We start from the raw sequence: 13660 nt of genomic DNA, 5'->3' as shown, positions 1-13660 counted from the left end.
CCCCCCGCCACCCCGAGTGCACCAGAAGTAGGCCTCTAAGCCAAATCTAGTCTAGATAAACATTTCTGGCTTGTCCTCTAGTAGTATGCACAGAAATAGCACATAACCTTTGTGAAATGCCTAAATGACATTATATTAAGGGTGCTTCCAGACAGAGGGCTCTTAGGGATACCAGTTCTGAGGCACTGTGCAGCAAACTTTTTCTTTTTAATGGATTTGTGTGGCAGGGTGATAGCACAATAAAAACCTCTTCTGGATGCACCCTAAGGGCCAAATTAAACATTCTCCTAATCATGCATAGCAGAGCTGTGTAGTTAAAAAAGAAAAAGAAAAAAGAGTTCCATTGATTCCAAAGGAGCATTTTTTAGACACCCTCCCCTGGGGTGGGGGCAGAATTTCAGGATGAAAATGGGGGGCAAAAGCTTAAAGTCTCCTCTCCTAGAGTGCCATGGTCCCAGTCCAGATCAGGGCTGTACACACTTGCAGGAGAGTAAATAAAGGTAGCATGCATTGCTCCACCATGCGTATTAAAAGGAAGTTTCGAAAGATAGTGCATTGGATTATACAGATCTGTGGAAACATAGGTCCAATTTGCATGCCAGTGTATGAATTCAGGTTTACAAAAATAATGTTTTTGAAATATTCTACTGAAACAAGCTCATGATTTCAATCAGGCTTGATCTTAAAGTTTTGGGAAGAATGACACCTCAGTGCCACCCCCCTCTTCTCCCTCCTACACCACCATCTACTGGCACTGCCACCCTCACTTCATGGGCTGCATTCCTTTTCCAGAGAATTCTCTTAATAGAGTTAATAGAATTTATCTTTACCTTGCACAAAGTCTCCATGGCACTGCGCCCTGCGTTAAACAAGACTGCATTGTGCAGGCTGTAGGCAGGGCTTTCTCCTTCTTGCTTAGGATGAGAAAGAAAACTTTCTCACTTAGAAGCCCCAACAGAGCAACTTTCTATAAACAAAACATCAGGCAAGGCTTTGTCATTTCCAGCCTTACTAGACACAAGACAAAAAACAACAAAGAGCCTTGCAGCACTTTAAAGGCTAACAAGAACCTCACAAAGCAATTTACAACTCTGCTCCATTGGAGCCCCCAAGTGAGAGCTCTTTTTTCCTGATATGAAGCAAGGAGAAAACCCAAAGGGACAGCCTCTTGGAGATTACCTATGTTAGCATTGTGCTGTGAAAGTTTGTTACTCCTTGCATGGGTCTGTTCCCTTCTGAGGAACAGGAGAGGAACTTTACTGCAGAATTGACTTTCTCCCCCTTCCAGGAAGCAAAAAGGGGAGATCGCCCATGTGCTGCCTTCAAAGCCGAACTGCCCCCACTACCTCTTTTCCCATTTTAAAGATGGGACTTTGTTTCTAAAGGAAGCCCACAAGGGCTCTTCCCTGCTTGCTTCCTGAAAGGAGGGCATAGATAGTTCTGTGGGCAACTTCCGCAACACAGCTCTTAGATGGGCTATTCTTCTTCCTGTTCTTAGCATCAAGAATGGGAACTCTCCTGGAGACAATTCTTATTTACCACAAATGACCAGGTGAGTGGTTACTAGAAAATTTAAATTGAATGTTTGTGATGCATAAATGTAATGCATAAATTATTTGTCTAAAGCAAACATTGAGAGGATGTTTTGAAAGCTTTACACACCATTTGCAGATCAGGCATAAGTTTTGGCTGATTTTGAATGAGCCACCCTTTTGCTTTGCAGCCTACATAGAAGACGTGGCAAGATGTGTAGACCAAAGCAAGCGACTGATCATTGTTATGACTCCAAATTATGTGGTGAGAAGAGGCTGGAGTATCTTTGAACTGGAAACAAGACTTCGAAACATGCTAGTTACAGGCGAAATTAAAGTGATACTAATTGAATGCAGCGAACTCCGGGGCATTATGAACTACCAGGAGGTTGAGGCCCTAAAACATACCATCAAGCTTCTAACTGTTATTAAATGGCATGGACCAAAATGCAACAAGTTGAATTCCAAATTCTGGAAACGTTTACAGTATGAAATGCCTTTTAAGAGGATAGAACCCATCACTCATGAGCAGGTTTTAGATGTCAGTGAGCAGGGGCCCTTTGGGGAACTGCAGACGGTCTCAGCAATATCCATGGCTGCTGCTACCTCCACTGCTCTTGCCACTGCCCATCCTGACCTGCGCTCCACGTTTCATAACACATATCATTCCCAGATGCGCCAGAAACACTACTATCGAAGCTATGAATACGACGTACCTCCTACTGGCACCCTGCCTCTTACCTCAATAGGTAACCAGCATACCTACTGCAACATCCCTATGACACTTATTAATGGGCAGAGGCCACAGACAAAAACTAACAGGGAGCAGAATCCCGACGAGGCTCATACAAACAGTGCAATACTGCCACTCTTACCACGGGAAACCAGTATATCAAGTGTCATTTGGTGACATACAAGCAAGGGGGAATTCTGCCCCCTTGTGTAGAAGCTGTCTGCAGTCTGGTGCCTGGAACTACATCCTCGACTGCTGCTGTTAAACATGCATTACAATCTACGAAATATGAGGAAAAACAGGGTCTTGTACATATGTTTTTGCAGATTTCTTTGTAGCATCAGTCTTCCTGTTTTACCCATGTCTCTTGCCATTCATATTTTGACTTTGTTTTATATGTCATTGGGATTTGTATATTTACATTTTTTTTTAAAGAGAAATGAAGAGACTGCTGTATAGATAGGAAAACCTTTTCGCTTCATTAGTATAGTTTGAGTGTTATTTTTTTTTAACGTTTCTTGGGAATGCTTGGACAAAGCTCTGTTGAATCCAGAAGCACTATTCATTTTGTTGGCCTACCTAGCTTGATACCCAGAGGCCATGCTTGCAGCAATGCACCAGTGTGTGTGAGTGTGTGTGTGTGTGTGTGTGTGCGCACGCGCGCACGTGAACACTTGTTCTTAGGAGGACTTCACCAATGATTCATAGCCCTTTCTTCATTTATTACTTCACTACTACACTCTACCCCCTTACCCTCACCTTTTTACAGCACCACACTGAGTGAATTAAGATGGTCTAATTGTATAACATTTCACATAGTAAATAGTTGTGGAATAAACAAACAAAAAACCCAGTCTGTATCACTTGCTTCACAATAACCACTATGACCACTATGGAGTATGTAGAAAGAAATGTAGGGTTTTCTGTTTTATTTCATGAGTTGATTGTATTCCTTTTATATAGAGATAACATGCTGACTCTAATTCATTCACTTCCTGAGAAAGTGTTGGATGTGTTTGTGACTTCCCCTGTCCCCTGCCCCTTTTTGGGTTGAGATCAGTGATTTCTTTTCTTGCTTTAAATTCTTCAAATGAGATTATTTACATTTGTCAGGCAAGTAAGGCAATAGGCACTGAAGTGCACTAAATCCCACAGAGATTTACGGTGATGGCTTCCATACCAAAGGAGAGCAGAAGGACAATATCTAATATGGTTTGTCACATTGTATTACAAAAAATGCTGTCTTTTGAGAAGTATGAGAATATTCGTTCGCAGCCTATTTTGGCGTCCCCATGTATATTAAAGTTCGGTCATTGCCGTTTCTTTACACTGATAGATTCAGAACTTAGCATTCTTTATTATTCATTCTTATCTCTTTTTTTTAAAGCTTGTAATAATAATTTAGAAGATTTTTTTTAAATCTCAAGGTTGTTTAAAGGAGATCTCAGGAGGTTGCAAAAGTAAATACCAACAAACATCAATATTTTATACAAGATTAATATTTAAATCAGACCCAGAAATGTTGGAAACAATTAATGTTATTGAATAAAATAAACTAGTTTTATTTTAAATGTATGATTTCATCTTTAAAAAGTAAAAGAAAGAGCATGCATCTTGGCTCCGGGAAATATTCTCTGCATAAACTCAGGACTGAATTTTGCCTATATGGAATTCAATGAGAGTTTGTCATAGACATTAACAGAGCCAGAATTTAACTCCTCATTCACCCAATGATAACACAATCAGCGTTAATATATATATTTACACATAGTGATGCAACATTCACCTTTCATATAAGAACAACTGGGGAACAACAATATGATATTCTAATTAATATAGCACTAGACTATTGGGAGCACATTTCTAATAGTGTAAACTGATGCAGTGGAATACTGATGTTGATTAATTTACACCAGAAGAGAATGTAACCTATTTTTGTTCTGCACTTAAAATGCAACAATTTAACTGCTGGAAACAACTGTATGAAACTACTGAATTTCTCATCAGTTGGAGATAGTTTCCTAAACAACTGACCAATCATGGCCACTATAATGCATGTTGTGTGTTTTGTTTGTTCTGTCATCATTTTAAAAAGCAAAGTTGTATTTTAGCTTGGATAAGATGCAATGGGTGAAACAATGTGTAATCTGGGGGTGTTTGTGGGTTTAAACTGTACGTGAGAAATTACCAGTTTCACGCTGTAACTGGTAAAGAAGCATCTGCAAGCCACATTCAAGGAACTCTAGGATGTACATTGACATGTTATTTGCCTAAAAATATTCATTTCTGTGAAAGTTCACTCAGGTCCTTTTCTAATAATCTGTTATTTTTGTTAGTATGTGCTCCCCTCCACCCTACAAAAAAATTGGGCATGTGCCAAATAAACCACACCAAGCAAATAAAGCTGCCAAGACAGATAGAAGTTGAAAGCAACTTTGCACAGTTTGTTCTTTGAAAATTTAAGATAGCTTTTATTTATTTCAGACACCTGCCTGGTACTCATGGAATTTAATGGCCTTTGAAAGGATTCCAAGTCTCAGACCTTCCCCACCCCCCACCCCCCACTCCCAATTCCCAACAAAAGGTAAATCAATGCAATGGCCTTTTCCTTTATATTTTTAAACTTAAATATGGGTTGTGAAGTAAGTGTAAAGCATTGCACTCTGACTGCAGTCACACTGTAGGTGTTAGCAAGATTAGTTTCCTTCCATTTGGTTTTGTTTTTTAAGGTCCCACCAGATATAGTTTTTTCTTCTATTTTTAATGTAGATTTAAGCACTTTGAATAGCATGATTCAGGGATTGATGGATACTATTTGATATTCACTCTACTTAACGAAAAGATTTTCTTATAATGCTTTGTCATATTATTAAATAAAAAGAAATGGAGAGAGAGAGAGAGATACAAAACAAAAGGAGACGGCCATTTCTGGCTTTAGAAACATTCCACCCAAGTATTCCTCTTCTATTAACAGCTCTGTGTGAGAAACAGTAAAGGAACTGTCATATGTTCACGTACTTAATGTTTGACTAAAGTTCTGTTAGAACACACAATAAAAAGAAAAAAATGCCCTAGTTCTTGGGCTCTATCCTTTTTTATTGGGGAGAGCGGGGGGGAGATGTTCTGATTTTGTGAAGTTTGCATGCAAAGCCAAGTTTGAGGGTTATCCATATAAACACAACACTTCTTGTAAAGGAAGTCCACAATCCAATGCAAAGCTAAGAAGACTTAACTCTTATTTCAACAAGTCTGTGTTGGATTGTGGTTAAACTGGACAGCACAAACAGTGGACAACGGTTCTTTCTTTGGCTAAAAACCATGACCAATTTGGGGTCATATGGGTTATCTCAATAACTGTGTTATAAATATTTTTTGTATTGGATCATTCCTTAATATGGATCTAAGATTCACTGAAACATTCACTATCTGCTTTGAGTTTCTAATTGGCAGGGTCCAAAGTTATTTAAGTATTAATTTTAAGTACTACTAAAGGGCCTTTTCACACAACCAGGTTGGAGCAAGACTTGCACTGAGAGGAGTTCCACTGGTGCTGGATGAAGATGGAAATTTGCAATTTTCACAAATTCCTCCTTCCACTGCAGCATCCTGAAAAGTGACTCCTGCTGGTTGGGGACCATCTGTAACAGCATGGAAGTGGCACTGGAGGCTATAATATAGGCGGAGGGAGGAATTGGCAAAAATCATTGCCCCACTCCTTCATTCAGCAAAAAACGTGTACTAAATTCCAGTTCCCTCCACTTCCAGTTCTCTCTGCATTTTAGACGCCTTTCATTCATGGAGAGGCATGTCTGTATCCAACCTATTTTCCTGAATATATTAGACATTTCCTAGAGTTTTGTCAGGATATTATACCTTTTTAATGTCTAACCATACCAATGAGCTTTCACAACATTTTACCAGATAAAACCTAAGGAAATCAATCAGCTCATGGAGATTATAGTTATGTGAATAAACTATTTGCTTGGGGATGTTATTATATTAAGTGGTATATAAGTATTACCAATAAATAACTACTAGCACTAATGGTGAAGACTAGAATTCTTACTTGGTAATGTCTTTTCTGGCTGAAGTATGCTGACACACATTTATTCTTAGTATCCAGCTAATGAAAACAAGCAAAGACCATATACTGACAGATAACTGGACCGTCCATGTCACCTTTTCAACCTCCTGTGTTATTTGAGTGCTATGCATTACATCAAAATATGTTTGGACCTGGTAAATATTGGGAGAATGGGACTGATGAAGTCTTTATTCTTTATTCTTTTCTTTCTTTTAAAAGAAGCTGTATTCTATAAACAGAATGACTGAAAAGTTATGAGAATATAGGCATTTGGGGATGCTACTAGGAAACAAAAGGCAATGGAAGAAGAAACTACTTGACTCCAATAAATATATACAGCTGAGTTAAGCCATGAAGTTTTTCTGGAATGGAATAGCACATCATCTTCAGAAGGCAATTGGTAGGATATTGGCTTGCAGATGGACCAATAAACTCACAAATATGAGTGCATTTCTTGCATAGACTTACCTGTTGGTATATTTGCTGCTGCTGACCCCATAGGCTGATAAGACATACTGGGAAATGAACCACATTTATTAATTCACTTGAATTCTTTTACATGCCACTCTTCCTTTGCAGCCCAGTACATGATTTAGAGCTTACTCACCCAAACCTCACTTACTGCTTATGATAACACATTTTTTTCTACTCACTTCAGAACTTACAGCTGGGATTAAATGAACATAGCTTTGTAAGATACAATCTCTGACCTCTTAATGTGATTCAAGTTCTTTAACAATTAGCTAGTACAAAAGCACTTGTTTAGTGGAAAAGCAAAGGGAATTACTCTTCACATATCATTTTGGTAGTGTAAAAGGGATTTGTCTGTCAAAATTTAGAATGTTATTATCCTGCCATCTTTTGGAGTGAAGTTCCAGACAATACCAACCGACAGGGTGGCCATGAGTCCTTTTACAGAGGACTCTGTCTGAAGAGCTGCCAGAAGGCTATCCTCTATTTGAAGGCATCCGCTTCTGGTTTAAAGATAAAGAACCATAAGAGCAGTTAGCAGCTGCACAGCAGACTGAACACACAGGCAAATCTGGTCACAGTCTTCCACACTATAGTGAGATGTACTGTATTTCAATTTACATTATAACAATGATTTATAATTTGAATCTATCTGTCTATCTATATACACGCATACGTACACTTTATGCAAATCACTGTCCGCTTTTTTGGTGATGCATTTTCTGTTTGGGGGTGGCCACCCTACAACTGGAGCTAAATTTCACTAAAGACAGCAGCACTGCACTCCTATGCCAACTTACCTGGAAGTAAGCTGGACTTTTCACCTAAAGACAGTAGGGTAGAATTTTGCACACACACACACACACACACACAAAATGGGTGGGGGAAATGTTTAACCAGGGGCATGTGCACTCAGGCGGAGATAAAGAAAAGCAGCACACACAGGCTGAACCTACACATAGCAGTTTTGCTGTTACCATACTGCAATGATAACTAATGGTGCCCCTGCCACCAATGGGCACCAATAATTATCACTGCAGTATGATAATGGTAAAACTGCTATGTGTAGATTCAGCCATAGTTCTGCTGGATCCAACTCAATGATTCCTTGAATCTGGGATTTCTGGGCCTCTGGAGAGCAAAATCCTGCCCTAGGTCTCCTTGCAGGAAAAGGGGCAACTTTACTGCTATGACCATAAAGCACTTCTGATTCAACCTCAGTGTTTGTATGTGCAGCCAGCACTCTGGATCACGGCCATTGTGAAGAGTAAAAACTTGGCATTTTGCACAGTCTCTGTACAGGTGGATTTGTAATGAGCTAACTTAGCTTAGGGGAATTGTTTGTACAGAATAAGACACCTGTGTTATTGTTAGTACATGCATGATTGGTCCCATTTGATGTTTTCTGGATGTCAGGAAGATAAATGTCCAACATTCTAATCTGGTAAGTTACATGTAAAATACTAATTGTCGTTTTAAGTGTCCCTAAGAACATAATTACAGCTACGAGCTGTTCACCAGAGAATAAAAGCACTGGCAAACAGTATACCAGATTTGTGAGTGTATTGTTGGTCACCTGTTATGCTTCTTACAAAGGATGGCCCTAAAATATTCCCCTGCCACTCACCTGTCAGACAAACAAGGAATAGCAGCAACGTCCCCTCACCCCAATTAGCATAAAGGATTGCTGAGAACATACATCTACTCATTGAGTAGAAGCCAAATCAACTGTAAAAGTGACAATAATAAATTGGATCCAGACTTCACTCCAACCAGCAGGAGCATCCCCTGAGTGGAGTTCTGCTAAGGTGACACTCCTGCAAGCTGATGGGGACAGTGGGGAGGCAACTTTGGCCAATTCCCCATCTCCCTGCAGCTACTTGCACCCTCTGAAAATCTACTCCAAAGGGCTGGAGATCAGCAAAAGTCACTTCCCCCCCCCCCTTTCCACTGGCAGGATTCCTCCACTGGATGAAACACTTTCCAAGGATGGAAGGCATCCTTCTGTTTGCAGAATACAGTCTGGATCCAACCCAATATCCTGAGCAATTATATTTATATGGCATCAGTGAGTAAGAAAAATCTCACCATGAGCTTGCTCGCACAGGATCCACTTTGCAAAAATCAATCTATTATTTTTTGCAAATGGTTAAGAGTACCTATTAAGTTGACTACCACATCTGAGATATGGATGCCAATACATAGCCTTCCAGAAATTAAAGTTCAAATTTTCAGAAGTGGCACATTGCATGTTAAATAGACTAATTTCCTGTATTTTACACTTTTTCTAACTCTTTGTTAATTGATAATGGACCTAATTTACCATATAGTAGAAACAAAGTAGTGATTTGAAAAGTGGCTAGACTTTTTGCCCCGCTGGAGAGTACTTCAAAGAATGCACATTCTAAAATGCAGGCATCAGTAAACTGGGCCACTCAAAAATTCAGTCATGGTCATGAAGAATTGTTCAGCTCCTTTAAAAAGTTCCATATGATTTCTCTTCTTGACCTTCCAAATAGAAGGTGCCAAACAAATCTTGCTTCATAATAAAAGCTTATTTTCTACTTTTCATGATTTCTTATTATTTTACGAAGACGGACATTACTCAGCAAGCACCAATAGCTACTTAGGCTACAATTTTATGCACATGTACTTGAGTGAAAGCCCCAGTGAACACAGTGGGACTTATGCCTGCATAAACATGAACAGGATCGTGTTGTTAGACTCTTGGGTGCTGTAGTAGCTGTAATTGATCTTATAGGTGAGAAATTCCAGAAAGGTAGTCATGTTAGTCTGTTTCAGTAAAACCAAGTATTGTGATCTCACCACACTGAGAGCCAGCGTGGTGCAGTGGTTAGAGTGTTGGACTGGGACTTGGGAGATATCGGTTCTAGTGCCCATTCGGCCTTAAAGCTCACTGGGTGACTTTGGACCAGTCACCGATTTTCAGCCTAACCTACCTCACAGGGTTGTTGTGGGGATAATATGGAGAGGATGGGGACCATGTAAGCCTCCTTGGGTTCCTTGCAAGAGGAAAAAAGTTGGGATATAAATGTAATAATAAATAATAATACAAACATTTTGTAACCAAGAGCCCACTTTTTCAGATACAAGAGCCTGATACTAGATTGTCAGAGTATGCAGAGTACAAATAACCATGCAGTCCAACCAGTGAATAAAATCCAATCAGGGATGTGACCCACTTCAAACTAGTGACCATGAATACCAGGATCCATATGGTAGATAAGCACCTGAAGAACAACTACACTGTAATCCTATTCATGTCTACTCAGAAGTAAGTCCCCCTGAATTCAATGCAGCTTATTCCCAGGTAAGTGGATATAGAATTTCAGCATTGCTGTCCTTAGTGAGCTAGGATTGCTCCTCATTTGTTGAGATCAAATTCCACAATATCAAACATGTCACTAGTGAATGTTGACTCCACAATATCAAATATAGATGTACCCCCAAAAAAGTTTATATGCATTAATAAACAGTAGAATAGTAGCATGACTCTCCCCCTTAATTCCTGTGTGGGGAAAAATCACTCTGATTATTTTGACTGTGTAGCTTAACTAAGATTTTCAGCTACTGATTATATTAACCAATACACCATTGCCTGGGTTAGCTTTACTTTCCCATGATGCAGAGGATTTTATCAGCTATTTTTGTCAAAGGTTAATGGGATGGTAGAGTTCTGAGCTGTACTACTAAGGTCCCCCACATGAACCTTCTTACAATGTTTCATATTTGGCCAAGAGAATCAAGGCCAAAGTCTCCTACATGATGGAAATCTCAACCCCTGTTCTTCTGTCCTGCCTTTTGCTTTGGACAAAATGTAAAGCTTGTTGACATAACCTCTGCAAGTGGTGGTTATAAGGTTTAAAGCAGCTTGCCCAATGAACAATTTTGTGGGACATGCTCACACCACAGATGCCAGCTTCCATCTGGGTTATTTAAATGTTAGGATTTACATAATGTACAGGGGCTACATTATGGCAGCCATTCCAAGTGGCCTCAACACAATAATGTAGATCAACTCTCAATGCTGATTTCAGTCATGGAGTTTAATTTTTTTCAAATGGGACGTAGACTTTGATAACTTTGTCCAGATAGTGTAACCACAATAAATACAATGGCACAGACATGAGTCCAATTGGTTTTTGTTTGTTTTTGTGCTTTTGGTGTTCAATCCTATCGATTACACCCTCAATAATCATAAGTCCCCAAACTCAGAGGCTGATGACCATCCTATGCAGGGCAGGAGGAGAAGTGGAGGTGATTTCCCCTTCCCTGTTCTCCCACCTTGCATTTTATGGGCTTTTTTGCCAGTCTAGCGAAGGCATTTCAGAGAAGGAGGGAAGGAGGTTAGCAGTGGCTCAGGACAGCTCATATCCTGGCCTCTCCAGTCTCCTCCCCTCCTATCGGAACAACCCCTTTCCTCCTTCTTCAAGGTGTAGTTCCCGACCTTGGAGGCCAGCCAGTGCTGTTCTTTCCATGCTGGCAGCGAGGGGGGGCGGGGTTGGATCTCTGACTACCCCTTCTGAGGTCAGAGTGCTGTTTCCTGCCTCAGAGAAAGGACTCCAAAAACTCCTATGACCCTGAAGACATTGTCTAGGGGCCATAGGATTACTCCCTCCATCTATAAATGAAAACATGTTTAGATATGCATACATAAGTAGACACATGCGACATTGCAAACTGACCCTTCTTTCCTACAGCCTATGCAAAATCCTTGAAATTAAAATAATAGCCCATGGTAAGAACTTGGTAGAAATAACAGCTTAATGTGCACTGTATGTGACGTATTATTTATCCAGATTTAGGCGGCACTCCTATACCCACTTGGGAGTTAGCCTCACTGAACTCCCCAGGGCTTACTGAGTAGATATGTTACTTATTCTTCTTCTTTTTTTTTAATGAAAGCTATCACATAAGTAAGAAATTCTGAATTTTTCCTGGTGATTCATATCAACAATGATGGATGTGTTACCTGTTTATTTTTAGTTCATGTTACCTTAAGTCACAGGGTACATTTCAATGAAAGTTAGGCATGCTTAAATTCAACCAGTAAGACTTCAGCAAACAGTTAAGCTCTTACATGTCCTATGCTCCTATGCATATCTACTGAGAAGTAAGGAGAATTTTCAATGGAGCTTAGTCCAAGGAAAATGGGTATAGGACTGCAGCCCTAATCATATATATTTCAGCAGGAATTTAAGCATGATTGTGGTGGCCACATAATGTATATTATCTTAATACCACCTTTGACTATGCTGGATGCTTTAAGCTACATGATTTTCTGGAACAATTGTGACATACTTAACATGTTTGTATTTCCATCAACTTTCATTCCTATCAGTGAAAACAAAAGATATAATTCACTGAATATAACTGCTGCACATATTAGCAATAGAGATGTGGACTTAAAAAAAAATGACTGTATTTGCCTTAACTTTTCCACTCCCAAGAAGTAAATAAAATGGTTAAGTGGAAACAACCATAATGTAGGTAAAGTATAGATTTTTTTTCATAAAATAAACAAAATGTGGACATACTCATTAGGCTCATTGTAAAGGGCATAGAATACCATAGTTAAAGCACAACATGTATTTTTCTGTCTAGATATTTAAAAAATCATTGTGATTGTACTTTAGGTTTAAAAAGAGCTGTTTAAAATACATTTATTACTTGCATACGATTATTTTTGTATAATTATATCTGACAAAGATTTCTCTTTTTAAAAAAGGAAAACATACTTGCTTTATGGAATGCATAAATTTAGCACAAACAGGGTGTCTTCAGTTTGTAAATATGTTTTCTTTACAAAGTTACTCTTCACTGGCAAAATGCAAGGTTATGATGACATGAAATGCGGTTTTCCCCCCCTGTGAACTGAGACAAAAATAAAACAGTGTGAGTAAACTGTGTTTGAAAACTTTTTTTAAAAAAAATTAAAAGATTGCCAGTATTAATTTTGCAGCATTCTTTTGAAAGCTGTTTGAATTGGTTCCATTAAAACTAGTTGCAAATCGTTCCCTAGGTGAACCGTATGGTCTGGTATATTTACCGTGGTGCAAGATAAATTAAAAACCTACACCAGGTTACGCCAACAGAGCCAGATGTTCTGCCTTGTTTTACTGGAAATGCACACATCTATCACGAGAGAGAGAGAGAGAGCTACTAAATATATGACAATATAATATATTGTACAAAACACCCATAACATTTCATACATAAGAAAGAAGACCATATCCATTCACAAACATTTTCTCTTTGATTTCCTAGTTTACAACATGCATGGAGTTCTTTTTTTTTATGGGAGAAGTATTCACAAATATGCCCACATACAAACACACACACACACACACACACACACACACGACACAGAATGAATGTTTCTGAGGGGCTTTGCTGCTGTTACCTGAATGGCATGGGAGCTGCTGGTCCTCCCCAAACCAATGGGGCACCTTCCCATGCCAGCCTTGCCCTAGTTTAAATAAATAAATAAATAGTTCTAAGAAGGCTGATGGTGGCATAGGAAGGAGCCACATTATTTGTTTTTGTCTGTTTATTAAAACAGTTCACCCTGCTGTTGCATTTAAAATGCCTGAGATGACATGCAACAAATAAATAATAACAATAAAATACAATTAATAGCAAATACAAAGGACAAAGCAGCAGAAAAACATGTTCTCACTAAAGTGCCTGGGAAATGAAAAACCTAACAGATGAGCAGGGCAAATACCTGCTGAAAAAGAAAGGTCTTCAAAGTGATGGAGGCCATCAGAGAGATGGGCTTCTCTGGGAAGAGAGTTATGTAGTCCAGGCATGGCTACA

General features: G+C 39.2%; 1 protein-coding gene across 1 annotated transcript in view; it reads left to right on the top strand.

Annotated features, from left to right (window-relative positions):
* Positions 1-5316, top strand: part of IL1RAPL1 (interleukin 1 receptor accessory protein like 1) — a 589910-nt gene extending 584594 nt beyond the window's left edge. The window contains exon 10 of the mRNA XM_084845510.1: positions 1724-5316. Coding sequence (XP_084701636.1) covers positions 1724-2442 — 719 coding nt within the window. The 3' untranslated portion in view covers positions 2443-5316. The remainder of the gene's footprint in view (positions 1-1723) is intronic.
* Positions 5317-13660: the final 8344 nt, after the last annotated feature.

This window comes from Heloderma suspectum, chromosome 3, assembly GCF_057233095.1.
Source record: "Heloderma suspectum isolate Gila_16-S chromosome 3, 16-S_ref, whole genome shotgun sequence".
Classification (NCBI taxonomy): domain Eukaryota; kingdom Metazoa; phylum Chordata; class Lepidosauria; order Squamata; family Helodermatidae; genus Heloderma; species Heloderma suspectum.
Note: the sequence above shows the minus strand (reverse complement) of the source record. Positions and strands in the feature narration are given on the sequence as shown.